The 14,165-nt window shown below is 38.9% G+C and overlaps 1 protein-coding gene across 2 annotated transcripts; it reads left to right on the top strand.

Annotated features, from left to right (window-relative positions):
* Window positions 1-3,080: 3,080 nt before the first annotated feature.
* LOC139200994 (very-long-chain (3R)-3-hydroxyacyl-CoA dehydratase-like) lies at window positions 3,081-11,667 on the top strand. Of its 2 annotated transcripts, XM_070830196.1 has the most exons (11): window positions 3,081-3,254; window positions 4,849-4,894; window positions 5,112-5,185; window positions 6,203-6,367; window positions 7,320-7,371; window positions 7,509-7,619; window positions 8,717-8,844; window positions 9,634-9,746; window positions 9,850-9,956; window positions 10,052-10,183; window positions 10,955-11,667. In XM_070830196.1, the coding sequence occupies exons 1-11, from the start codon at window positions 3,174-3,176 to the stop codon at window positions 11,029-11,031; spliced, it is 1,086 nt and encodes a 361-aa protein (XP_070686297.1). In that variant the 5' UTR covers window positions 3,081-3,173; the 3' UTR covers window positions 11,032-11,667. The 2 variants fall into 2 exon arrangements, with proteins under 2 accessions (XP_070686297.1, XP_070686305.1); XM_070830204.1 differs by lacking the exons at window positions 3,081-3,254; window positions 4,849-4,894; window positions 5,112-5,185 and adding an exon at window positions 5,817-5,863.
* Window positions 11,668-14,165: the final 2,498 nt, after the last annotated feature.

Genomic DNA, 14,165 nt, shown 5'->3' with positions numbered 1-14,165 from the left:
CACTTATTTATGAACGAGTGGAACATGTACTGAGACACAACTCTTACTTGTGAGCTAACACTGTGCTGTAAATCACTGTGTATGGAAAAGGAAACAATATATAATGACTTTTACTCGTTCAAGTATTATTACAGTTAGTTATTAGATCCCTTACTTATATTAAAGTAGAAATACCACTGTTAAAAATACTAAATAGTTTTTCAGAAATGTGATGTAAGTATTAAAAGTAAAAGTACTCATTATGCTGCAGAATGGCCCCACTGCAGTGTTAGATTATCATATATCCAATTATTGGATTATTATTACTGACGCTCTAACATCACTGTGGACCCATCTTCACCAAAACTGTCACTACGGCGATACATATCTGTATATAAGGTCCTACTGTTAGCATGTTATTCATACTTATACCTGCACTGCCTACTGTAACTTGGCATATTCATATCTGCCCCTTACTGTCATTATCCTGTATATAACCATACTAACTCTACAGCAGTGGAAGAAGTACTTTAGTGGAAATATTACAATCTGAAAACACTCAGTTACAAGTAAGTAAAAGTACAAAAGTATTATCAGCAAAATGTACTTAAAGTAGCACTCTGCTTTTATCACTAACAAATACATGTAAGAGCATTTTAGGAGCCAGTTTTACGTACTTTGTGTACTACTGGGTGGATTAATAGTATAAGTACTGCATCATATCAGAAAAGAATATTGTGTTTTTTTATGTAAAAAGTAACTACAGGTGTAAAATAAATGTAGAAGAGTAAAAAGTAGACATAAAAAGTAGAATTAAATGGGAAAATATGTGCATTGCTCTGCACTTAACTGCTTTTTGTACTTCTGGTTTGATGCTAAACTGTATTGTTTTTTATTTTTACTCTGTGCAATGACAGTAAAGTTAAATCTAATTTTAATTTAATCTAATTTAATCACAGAACAACTTCTCTCCACTCTGATACTCACTCCACGGTACCTATAATTTATAGATGATGTGTTTTATAGTCTAAATACAACATGTGTACATCATCACTGTCACATATACAGTAAATGTAAGCAATGTATACTGTCACTGTCCTAATCGCCCTCTCCAGCTCACTTCTCCCAGTCCACCTCCTTTCTACACACCTGTTCCCACTTCGCATCAGCTCTTGAGTTCTCTCACCTGTGTCCAGTATCCCTCACCAGCTTTGTAACGTCTGACCAGCACCTCTCCCAGATCATTTAGTTATCATGCCTCTTCGCTGTACTCTCCTATTTGTATTCTGTTCATCTTAAATCTGGTTCTGATCCAGTTTTGACCTTTGGCTTTTCTACCAGACCCCCCTGGATTAGTTTGCCTGTTTCAGACTGCCTTCAAGGTTTGACCCTTGCCTCATTGTCTCATTACTCCATAAGCCTGTGAACCCTTATTTATGTACATATATAATACATATACATATAAAGTAACCTGATGGATTAATTATTTCATATTAATTCCACCTTGTGACACCATTGCATTATTGTATTCTTCTTCTTCTTTATCTTCTTCTTATCTTCTTATTCTTTATAGTGGTGCATTGTGGGGTTTTTTTTGTTGTCATTTTTAACTAATTCTATATAAACTTTATTTAATCAGGAAGTCTCATTTAGATTTGAGGTCTGAGAACAAGAAGCACAACATAAGACGCCATGGCCAGAAAACCACATTTGACACAGAGCTAGTAAAACATTTACAAGTGTCAATAAAGTTTTAAAATCACTAAAAGGGTAATAAACAAATCTGTCTCGAGGGCAGCGTGCAGCTCATTATATCCTTAAAATGTCCAGACTGCCTAAAACTAGTTCTGAGGTTAAGTACCTTTTGGACTGTGTGCTGCAAAGATTTAAATGTGAGGATGTTTTATGGCTCGTAGAAATCAGATCAGTCTGTTTCTGTGATAAAGTTCAAGAATTTTAAGTCCCTTTTTTTTTTTTTTTGTAAATCCAAAATTTGCACTGTATTCAGTTTCAGTATGGCAAATGATCTCAGGGTAAATCTAGTAGAACACAACCTCCTAACGCCCTCTGGTGGCAACATTTAGGAGGAACCATAAACATCCTGCTGGTACTGAGGTCAAGTGACATGTTCAGGACCTAAAGACATAGAACTGCACTGTTTTCAGGCCCAAAAGGGTGTTTGGAGTAATTTTCCTTAGGATATTTACAGCTACATCAACAGAAGTACTGATTTATACTGTTTTTAATTTCTTGTTTCTGTGCACTTCATGGATTTTCCTCCTGGGAGGAAGAAACAGACTGAGCTCTGGACAGTTGTACCTGGTTAACGATGGCTTGGGAGCAGCAAGGGGAAAACTGAAGGCAGTTTTGAAAATTTACTTTGAAAATAGGCATCCCTTGTTGAAAAACACAACTGACGTAGCCTAAATCCACAATATGAAAGCAGTGGTTCCCAACAAACTAAATAATTCTTGAGTGAGTTTAATCCAGATTATAGGTAATACATTTTAGATGATCATTCATTATTAAACCACTTAGGGACCGAGAACATGAGATGTTTTTTTTTTTCTGTTTTCAGTCAATTTTGTCGGTTTAACATTTTTGACAAAAGCACTTTTTGTTTCTTAGATCCTAATTAAATGTGGTGTTTTTTGTTTTTTTTTCTCCAGTTGCAGTTTGGTTAAGTTTAGGCAATGAAACCTCGTGGTTGGTTTTTAGGCACAACAACTGGGGACATGTTTATATAAGCAAATGTTATGTGTATAAATGTATGCATATACTGTAAAATCCATAAATTTTTGAGAAGAATCTTTATTTTGTGGATCCCAATCACCTAAATCATGTTAGAAAAGATAAATCTAAATATTGAAACCTTTTTACTTCTATACTTGGCTGTAAATAGCCACACTGGCTGCTACTCCTGTGTGTAAATAACTGGAGTCTACAAAGAACAGTGTCATATTTTAGTTTTAGGACTTTTATTTTGAAGCCGGCTAACAGCGTTTACAGGAGTACTTTTATTTTGAAGTCGGTGAGCGCCCTCCCCCCGGAAGTGCGCTCCATCCTCTGGCTCCTGCACTCCGTCCTGTTGGGGGTTGACAGAGAGACTTATGAGGACCTCTCCTCATCAATTTGAGTGACTTTTACCAAATTTTTTTCATGGCATGTAGGTGTCAGGGAGACACAGGGTGACAATGCAGATCCTCACGCCTCATGTTTACTGGGCTCAGCGGCACGGAGAGATTTATCTCCGGGTGGAGCTGAGCGATGCGAAGGTAGGACCGTCCACAGCATCCGACCACTACAGCTGCTCTCCGCCACAAGTTACACAGACTTTACAGACTTTACTGGCCGGATAAAGCGTTTAAACGCCTCTAACATTGGGGTTTTCTCGATGCTGTAGGCTAGCGAGCTAATGCTAATGTCTGCTGTAGCTGTGGGGTGTTAGCTAGCTTAGCTGTTAGCTGTTGCTAGGTGATGCTGTGCAGTTATAAGGTGGCTAAACTGACCTCTAGGCTAACATAACTGGTGTTGTTTCTGCCTGAATAACTTCATTTAACAGGCTTTTATTGGGGTTTTTTTGTTTGTCATTTGGATTATATAACACTTAAGTTTTCCTACAATGTTTTTAAAGAGGTTTGTTGTCTTAATTAACACTGAAAAACAACTCTAACCGGTTTCTGAAATAGTGGACGGTTGCAGCTGAGCATGACAGCTCCAGTATCACTTCCTTGTTTTCTAGCTGCACTTATCAGCTTATCAGCTCTCAAAAGCTGATATCATTATCTAAAGAAAGTATTCAAGTGACCAAGCCCAGCCCTGCAGAAAGCATGTATGCGTTTATACCTCCTAACTTCATGTTTTGAGGATTATTTGAATATTGTGTGTGGTTTTTTTGGGTTTTTTTGTCCATTTCACTGAACCCATTACTTGTATTTCATGTAGCTGCTGTGTGTTTGGATTGGTAACAGGAAATACAGGTTCTTCTCCTCCGCCCCCGTCCTGCATCTGTTAGACAAGTGTCTTTATAAAAGATGCATGACTTTTAATGGTGGTTCTGGGTCTTGTTTGGCCTCTTAGGAGACGTCGGCTTAATGAGAACTGAAACAGGCTGACAGAAGACCACCTGTCATGCAAGTTAGGCCCATGAACAGACTAAATATATATAAAGAAAAAACAATATAACACAATACAACTCACTCAGGTATCTAAAATACCTGAGAAGTTGAGTTAACATCTCTGATCTTCATGGGGGTTGGATTTATTGCAGCGTTGTTGCATTAGACTGCTTTACTTTCAGCTAAATATACCTAATAAAGTGGTAACTGGTTGTTATGGAAAAGTTGGGGGATATTCTTTATTTTTCCAGACTAAATCCTGCTAATAAGTATTGTCTGTGTGGCCAAAGTCTGCATCGTATTTTTCTGTGCCATATAGCTCCATTGTTGTCCAAAAAACTCAAACACTTTGTGCTCTGGTAAACCGTCACTAGAGCACCAAACGTGTTTTAATCAGCCACTGAAATAAGTCTCCAATTAAGGTGCTATTTACTCCTATTAGAGTAACATCTGTTAAAAACAGTAAGCAGCTGTTTTAGGAAATTAGTCAGTTTTTTTTTTGGAAAATTGTTCGTAAAGATTTTATGTTGTCGCAAGGAAGCAGTGGGCTTGGATCGGAGTGCAAGAGTGGGGAAAACTAAAAGTACTGAGACTAATGCATGGTTAATTTTGGTCTTCACGAGATTTGTTGGCAATAAAAACACAGAATATCACCAGTCACATCCTTCTATTCCCTCCTCCAAAGCTTTGTCCTTTTGTGTGTGTCTCTCTGTCGGGTTGCTTGTCATCACTGTCTATTTGTGTGTTTCAGAATCTCGAAATCGGCCTGCAAGAAAACAATACACTTCAGTTTAGAGGTTTGTATTTACATTTTTGCATGCAAGAGTGGGAAAAAAATGCTGAAGAGCCATTCAAGAGAAGTTGCTCAGTTGCGTAATGACGTGCAACATGTTTGTAAAATACTCTACAAACCTTCATGAGGCCTATTATAGTGATGATTTCTGCATGGAAAAAAAAAAGTTAGGTGTAATATTGTAGTGATTATAAAAGGATAACTTTGATATTTTTCCACAGCACAGGGCCATGGAGCTAAAGGAGATAATGAATACGAGTTCAGTTTGGAGTTCCTGGAGCCTGTTAGACCTGAGGTATCCATCTTTTATTCATCTATTACTAATTGGTGTTCATCAATTGCTATTTTGACATTTATTAAATACCGTAGTGCAGATGAGCAGTTATTGATTCTGTTTTTTGTTTTTTTTTTGCACACTTCAAGTTGTATTTTCCATTATTTTAAGATGTTTTATGTTCCCAAGACAAATTTTAGTGGTGTGAGTGTACAGAGTGTGGTCAGCGCACACCTTCCAGCATGGAAGAACGTATTGATAACTGGAAATAAATATCTAAATCAACAATTAACCAGATTCTTTGTTGTAACATACGTTGTATCGTAATTTGAACGACTGCATGATAACCTGTCATGCCGCTGACTGAGCGAGTCCACTACCTACTAGGTGATACGATGCTACTGGAGCAGAAGTGCCCTTGAATGCTCAAAGGTTTTTCTTTTCTTTGTGCTGCAAATTGTTGTCATGACAACATAATGTAGTAATTATATATAAGTGAGTTTAGTAAGTGCCCCTAATTCTTGCAGCTATGTCATCTAGGGAGGCGTGCATGGGTGTGTGTATTGATTGGTGGTGTGGAGGGAAGGGAGATGCTCCCACTGAGTCACCCCCCTCTGTTAAAAAAAATCACCAGCTGCTATCTGCTAGAAATCACTGCTGTCAAGGTGACCGCTGATGGAAAAACGCCTCCCTGCTGAAGTGAGGCTTGATGAGCAGCTACACGATGACCCCGGACGCCGAGTTACATTATTATGAGAGAATTTGTTTCAGGGACAAAGAGCTTCAGGTTTTTATTCCTCCCCTCTGCTGCAATGCACTTTGTCTGGTAATGTTCATTAGTTCTACATGTCAGTTATGTGTCCTTATACCATCCAAGGTTATTGACAGTCAGTGGAGGATTAAATGTACTTACAGTGTGAGTCAGTCTTCTTATATGAAGGGTATGGAAGAACAAACTGTGTTACTGTGACCAGACTATAGTAACTCATCTTATTTCATTGCTTTGTGAAGAAATCGTTTCTAATATTGTGTTTTCAGATCAACCATAAGTCCACCCAGCGTCAGGTGGACATCAAGATCAAGAAGCAGGAGGAGCGCTGGTGGGACCGGCTGACCCTGCAGGAGAAGAAGCCTCTGTTTTTGGCTCCGGACTTCGACCGCTGGCTGGACGAGTCCGACGCCGAGATGGAGCTTCAGGCAAAGGTGGAAGCTTGAAAAACAAATAAAACCAAGTAAACTAAATAGTGTCTATAAGGGAAACGGCCTTTGACTGCTAGTGAAAACCTGGCATGTTGTAAAGGCAAATGACTGCAAACTGGAGTCTTTGTGGGTGCAAACAGGTTTTATGGGTTAATTATAGTCCGAGTTTGGATAGTTGTCTTTGTAGAGCCCCATGTTGTATAGCTCTCCTCGTGTTTGGTCGAGCTAAACAAGACCACAAAGCTTTGCATCGCTCATTGTTTTCTGGTGAAGCTCAACTTTGGACGGGTGTAATTTGAAAATGAGCTGCCTCAAAAGTTCTGTTCCTCACTAGGATGTTAATGTGACCTTCTCCTGCACATGACTCGACAAAGCCTCCCCCTACTTGACTGTCACAGTTTTAAAACTTCAAAAACATAGTAACTGTAATGAAAATGTTGTGTAGTCTTCCCTTAATGACCCAATAAGATCTGTTTTAGTTGGACAATATAATGTAGTAATTACACATGATTTCTAAGGGCGTAATGATCCACCAGTCGAATTGCATTGATACAAAGTGAAAATATTGATCAACAATGTCCTCTTTAAGACTGATATGCCTTTATTTTGAAATTCCCATGGCTCTTTTTTGTTGTTGTTACAGTACTAGCATCAGGCGCATGATGGCAAGCAACCAAGAAAAAGACAATGAGGATATTTTCTCCTTTCTCAGGAATAAATCAGCAATGATGAAATATTTTTAGTTTGGAGAATTCAGACCTTTACAGTCCGTTTGGCCGCTTCACGTCTTGCTGCTGTTTTAATGAACTCTCACTCTCACTTGTCATATGTCTGCGGTTTGTTTAGCTAGCTTTTATTTATATTAAAACTATTATAGATGATAGTAAGTATTAAAAAATGTAGAACATTTTTGGTCAAATTAGGTTCTGATGGTGTCATTTCTTTTTTTTTTCAGGAGGAGGAGAAAATAAGCAGGATAAGTGTGGAGTCAAGAGTTCGTAAAGACCGTGAGTCACACTGCAGACATCCAAAACTCACAAATCTTTATCAGATCCGTGTTGTGCATGTTACACATTTATTATCCTATAGGATGAACTTTTAGAAGCATCAGTTTAGTTTGAGTTATTGTTTTCTGTTTTCCCAGCCTACCTCGGGCTGAAGAGAGGCTACTTGTTTATGTACAACCTGGTTCAGTTCCTGGGATTCTCCTGGATCTTTGTCAACATGACCGTCAGACTCTTCATTCTTGGTCAAGGTTTGTTTTTTAGGGGGGAAAAAAAAAGCAGCATCAGTTTATGAAGTGAAGTTCATGTCACAGGAGGCAAATTTACCCAGAAAAAATGCACTTGACTGACCACAGTAAATAATAGTGTCAAACTAACTGAAGGTCTATTAAAGTTTTTGCAACCACTGATTGTAAACATTAACTCTCTGCCTCTTTAATTGTCAAACTACTCAACTCAACTTTATAACATAGCATCTTCCATACACACATGGAACCCCAAGTGCTTCACAAAAATAATAAAACAGTAAAATGTGGCATAAAAGTCAATAAAATAAAATAAAATAAACACTAGGGGGGAAAGTATTGTTAGGACTTGAGTTCCACATTAAAATTAGAAGCCAGATTTAAAAGAGAGGTCTTATTTACTTATTTATCTTCTGCATTTTCTTACCGTTAATGATTTGGTCTTAAACGTGCCAGCAGGTTCTTTAAACCTGAGAGATTGGACCTCTTGGACCCTCAGTGCAGTCATTAGTTTGAGGGCTGATTTCTACCTTCCAGGCAGCTGCTATTTTCAGTATCCCATAAAAATCTGCTTGCAGGGACATGAAACAAGTAATCCATCATAGTTTATATTTAGTCGCCTTAATGTCAGGTGCTTTTCTCTGGTGCTTTATTCAGTAGATCACACAAATCGAGTTAAAAGTGAAAAGATACTCAACATGAAGCATGTGAGTGGAAGCAGAATTGGCTGACTGCAGAAGGATGTACTGAATAACGATGAAAACAGGAATAAACTCTTACATTTGTACCTTTTTAATATCTTTTGAATTTTAAAGAATAAATAATGAGTCACTGGATGGCAGTTTTTATGCAACAGAAACAGAAAATAGACTAAACAGAATTAGCACCACTAACAAAAAGAAAAAAAAAAGAGGTCCATAAACGCAGAGAGAGAGGGGGGTCTGTTTTTTGTTTGTGAGGAGCTATTCACAGATGAGCTCATTTGAATAGAAACAAGAACACGACTGCAGCAGGGATTTGTTTTGCAAATGATGAGGATTACGGATGGTAGCTCATGCAATGTGCTGTTTAATAATGCCTGTCTGTCGTCTCGCCCTCCGCAGACTCGTTCTACGATACCTTCCACACCACGGCTGATATGATGTATTTCTGCCAGATGATGGCCGTGCTCGAGGTCATCAATCCCTTGTTGGGGCTGGTTAAGACCGGATTTTTTCCTGCTATGATACAGGTAACACAGGGGAGACGGTCACTTCTCCTTTTATTTTGATTTCAACCTCCCAACCAATGTTTGTAGTTTAATTAACCAACCACCGAACAGCCAGTGGAGTATTCACACACACACCATACGGCCAAAAGTGTTCAGACTCCTATGTTATATGACGCCGAAAAGAGCTAGTCTGTAGGCAGTGTTATAGAGCTGCTGCAAGAATTAATCGATTTAGTTTGTCCGATATTGAATTAATTGCCAACTATTTTGGATAATCAGTTTGAGTTTTTTTTTCAAGCAAAGGTTGTCTGATTCTAGCCTATTTTCTGGTGTCTTTACTCCTCTGAGACAGTAAACTAGATGTAATTGGGTTGTGGATGAAACGAGGCCTTTGAGGACGTCATCTTAGGCTTTGGGAAACACTGATTGCTACTTTTCACCATTTCCTAACATTTTATAGAGCAAACAATGAGCCGATCCATTGAGAGAATATTTGACAAGCATTAATTGATAGTTGCAGCCCTAATGTGTTGTCCTGCACTTGAAGGTGGGCAGATGGCCATCACATGATGATCGTGTGCATATTTTCAGACGGTCTTTTATTGAAATGCAAATTGGCAAATAATTATCCAATCTCTCTTAATGTGGCCTCCATTATCAACCGTCTCTACAAGCATCAGAAACGGCTCATGAAGGTTCATATAGGGGAGCTTCTGGGGAAAAATATCCTCTTTCGTCTCTTGACTACACTTTGAAGTCAACAGTTGTGGTTAATCTGAGATGTGTTTTTATTCTGCTGTGATGTTGCAGGTGGCAGGAAGGAACGTCATCCTGTTCGTCGTCTTCGGCAGTCTGGACGAGATGCAGAACAAAGCTGTTGTCTTCTTCGTGTTCTACCTGTGGAGCACCATCGAGATCTTCAGGTCGGGCTCCGATCGATCGCCTTCCCATCCCACCTACCTCTCTCTCTCTCTGACTGTCTGAACATGTGGTGTTGTAACGTCAGCTCTTCCTTCCCTACACCAGGTACCCTTTCTACATGCTGGCCTGCATCAGCACAGAGTGGAAGCTGTTAACGTGGATCAGATACAGCATCTGGATCCCTCTGTACCCGCTGGGGGTCGTGGCTGAAGGTCGGTGACTAGTATGCTGCTGTCATGGGCTGTCGTGTCAAAGTGTAAAGGCTTCACATGTTGCGCTCTGTGTGTGTTTTGGTTTTTTTTTCCAGCGGTGGCTGTGATCCAGTCTCTGCCCATCTTCGATGAGACGCGTCTGTTCAGCTTCCCCCTCCCTGCGGTGCTCGGTCACTCTTTAAGTTTCTCCTACACGCTGCAGCTCTACCTGGTCCTCATGTTCCTGGGTGAGACATCCACTTACTCACCTTCGCCTTCCTCTCTGACTCACCCTCTATGTCTTCGTCCAGAAAGTCACATCCAGAGGCCTTGTTATTTGTGTTATTAATGTTGTTACTTGCAGGCTGCTGGCAGGTCTGTGTTTCATGGTTAATCTAAGATGGTTTGTTGCTCGCTCAAATTTTGACTGGAATTGAGGATGAATTCAGTTCAGACGTTACTAGTGCAGGCACACTGTTACCAAATAAAGCCTGGTTTGTACTTCTGCATTGAATCTACACAATATAACAAGGTTGTGTTGCTTAGGTTTTAGTTTGACAAATCATAGATGAACAGATGGTGAAATCTCACAGTATTCAGGACAACAGGGATTTCACTGGATTTTTGTTACCTTGTGCAAACACATCTTTGGAAAAACTGATGAATTATTTGAGGACGTCTGTTTTTATCTTATTACACCTGCTGTGTGATATGCTCCAATGGACACTGGTCTCTTCTGTGTGTCGATGTCCCGTCCATTCAGGCTGAAATCGGTTTTGAAGTTGGGGAAGTGCACAATGATGAAAGAAATCAAATGCATTAAAACAAGCCTGTCGTATATGTAGGGAGCAGAGAGAACAGATGTGTGTTTAAAATTTATACTCAACTAAGTACAGATACTGAAAACTCGACTTTAGCACAGTGACACTGTATTTGTTCGTTCCCACCTCTGGTCTGCAGAGACAAAAACAAAGTTTTCTATTACCTTCGTACTGACAGACGCTTCCTCTCCTCCCCAGGACTCTTCATCAATTTCCGACACCTGTACAAGCAGCGGAGGAGACGATACCGCTCAAGGAAAAGGAAAGTCCACTAACTGATCAGCACCTTTTTATCTTTCACACCCGCTGAACTGCCGTCCACTTAAAGATGAAGCAGCTGTTTTCTTTTCTCCTCTAATGGCCTTTTCTCATCCTCACACACACACACACACACACACACACACACATATATACTGACGGGATGTTGGAGTTCTTGGGTCACTTTATTCCTCCACTGGGTGAACTGTTAACCTTCTCCAGACCAAATCCTGTCAATCCTACTGTACCAGCTCGGCGACTCACTGTTGAACAGGCGTCACCTGCACAGGTCAATCCAGTGCTTTACTACTGTGTGTTTCAGTTGTCACCATGTTTATTCTCTTTTTTTTTTTAAAGTCCGTATTTGTCATGATTTCTGTCCACATCTGTCTAAGGTTTGGTTATTTCTGACGAGCATGTCGGAGTCATTTCTCGTAGATAAAACGGTTTCATGTGGTTTAGGAAAAACTATTTCTGTGATCAAACCCATTTATTTTGTTTTTTGTCACGATTTATAAAATTTAGGTTCTTGTTGGTTCAAAAATTATACTGTTGCCTTCAAAACACCTCTAATTAATGGTGTTTCACAGCCAAATTACAAATGCACCACAAATCATGGATCCTTCAGTCGACATTTATTATTATATATTTCTTATATTGTTGCTGCGTGTTCATGCACTTCAAAGACGATACGGTTTTTTTTGCTCTCTGTCGTGTTCGTGGATGCTTCACTATCCGACGATGAAGAAATTCAATATTATCTTAAATGCAAGAGACCAGGAAGTGAATATAATGACCTCTCTACGGTTCATGTTTGCTTGTTATTGACTGAAAATGCAGCCAGTAAATGAAATGTTTTGTATCAGAGAGGCTAAATTCTTAAACGTCGGAAAATACTTGAAGGCACCACGAGAGAGAGAGAGTTTGAAAATTGTAGCTGCTTACAAACTTCATGAAAACGCAGCGATTTCGAGTACGTTTGAAGCTGCCAGCTGATTTTGAACTTCAGTCAGCAATGACACTTTGCTTGGGTTCTTATTTCAGATGCCTTTGCGTGAAAACACTGTGGCTCTTAACTATTACCTGTCAGTTCTGAATTTAGATTTGCATTTCTAACACTGAGCCTTGGACGAAGCGGTCAGTCTTTCACTGCTTTGAATATTAACAAGCCATGGAAATGACTGTAGAAGGAAATCTTGTATAACTTATTTATAACACCGTTCTTCGTACTGGCCTAGACATCAGTTTTACTGGTAACCTACTGGTAACACACATCTGTGCTCAAACCCTTTTGTCCTCTGTTCTTGTTAAAAGCAGCACGAAGGACGTGGCTCAGAATAACGAGGTGTTTAACTGTGAATGAAAACCTAATGAAGTTAAATTCTGGATCTTAGAAAAGTGACGATTTGAAGAGAAGATTTAAAACTAGTGTTGGTTCAGACATCAGAACTCGGGCAGGGCAGAGATTCATTCACTACCTGATGCAAATAGATCGTGGAAGGACGGGTTAAGTGCACACTCTGCTCAATCCTGTGAAACTCCTTCACTTTTAAGGTAATGTTTTTCTTTTGTCCTCTCCAGTATGATCACCTTTTTGAGCCTTTACTTGTTTTACATTTATTTGTGTTTACTGAAGTTGTTGTTTTTAATTTGTTTCAAATAGATTTTTAGAAAGTGTTTTTTTTTGGGTAGTGGACACGCAGCTTGATTTAGACATTTAATTGCATTTCAAAAGTCCTGAGGCAGGTAAATTCAGGCCAATGCTGCATTTGTAAGTCACAATTATGGTTTCCTGACAAAAATAAACGTCAACGTTGCTTTTTCTTCAGATTCTGGTAGTTTTTTGGCTTTATTTCATCAGATACTTCATGTAGCTGCAGACAGGAAACATGAGAGGGATCTGACACAAACTAGAGGTGTTGCAGTGATTCGGTCTGCATGTTAATCTCCGAGCAGTGGTGGAGTTATTAACATGTAGAAGCACCACAGTGTAAACATTTGCTGTTACAAGTAAATGCCCTGCACTCAAAAATGTAGTAGTATTGCCATCAAAATATTAAACCAAAAGTAAAAGTACTCATTATGTAGGATGACCATGTCAGAATCTTGTTTATTATATTACAACATTAAGTTTTAAATAATCAGCGTACTGGTCGTGTAACATGAGTTGGTTTAATTTAGCTTCTGGTGTTTGAGAAGAAATAACATGCTTCAGGTGGCCGCGTGTACGTTGATCATCAAACTGGCCATGAAGTCAATTAAAAGCAAGTTGGTCACATTCAGCTTGATTTATTATTTATTCACTGATTCGTCCTGACTCTAATGACAAACTGTCCTATTAACCCTCATCTAACCAACATATTTAACATTCAGGGATGATAAACTACCATAAGAAACGACCATCATGGCAAAATGTGAACTTATGTCTTATCAAAATATTATTTATGTAATGCCATCAGGAAAAAAAACCTCTTAGTATTTTAGAAAAGCTACAATTAATTGCATCCCATAGCTGTGAGATATTAAATTTAGGACCCATGAAGTCCAATATGAATGGATCAATGAATGAAGGCCTTTATTGTCATTCTCATAAAAGAAAACCGTTTCCATTTGCACAGTTTCAGACACACTCACATACACACACACGAAGAAATAAGGTGTTAAACAGGTAAAATATGTTTAGAGTTAAGAATAAGTGCATATGCACATCAGTGTTTGATGTGCAGTAGTAATGGTTCAATGGTTCCATCTAGTAAAAAGTGCTCTTGACATGGATCCCACAGCTGATACACTGTTTGTTTTTAATTAATGCTTTAAAAAGTACCAATGACTCATTAGGAACAAATTGACAAAGTCATTAAAAACTGGAATGGTAGAATAAATCCCTCTGTTACACCTCTGGGGTCTGCAGGTAGGATGAGGGTTGAATTTCAAAACTGACTTAAATTCTTCCTGCAAGTAAGTTTTTTTTTGTTTTGTTTTTTTTTTATACACTAAATAATTTCTTACTGCACAAGTTTGACTAAGTGAGGTTAGGACACGTGTTGCATGTTAAACTTAACATGCATTTTCATGCTTTGCTCTTCATTAGGGGAAATACAATCAGTTGTCCACACACCTAAAATGTGGCCACGCCTCACCACACCCAAAA

The sequence above is a fragment of the Pempheris klunzingeri genome, chromosome 1, assembly GCF_042242105.1.
Source record: "Pempheris klunzingeri isolate RE-2024b chromosome 1, fPemKlu1.hap1, whole genome shotgun sequence".
NCBI lineage: Eukaryota > Metazoa > Chordata > Actinopteri > Acropomatiformes > Pempheridae > Pempheris > Pempheris klunzingeri.
Note: the sequence above shows the minus strand (reverse complement) of the source record. Positions and strands in the feature narration are given on the sequence as shown.

Coding starts and splice junctions, on each gene's coding strand:
- LOC139200994 (XM_070830196.1), top strand. CDS start 3,174: ATGCAGATCCTCACGCCTCATGTTTACTGGGCTCAGCGGCACGGAGAG. Junction 4,895..5,111: donor CAATACACTTCAGTTTAGAG/GTTTGTATTTAC, acceptor ATTTTTCCACAG/CACAGGGCCATGGAGCTAAA. Junction 8,845..9,633: donor TTTTTCCTGCTATGATACAG/GTAACACAGGGG, acceptor GTGATGTTGCAG/GTGGCAGGAAGGAACGTCAT.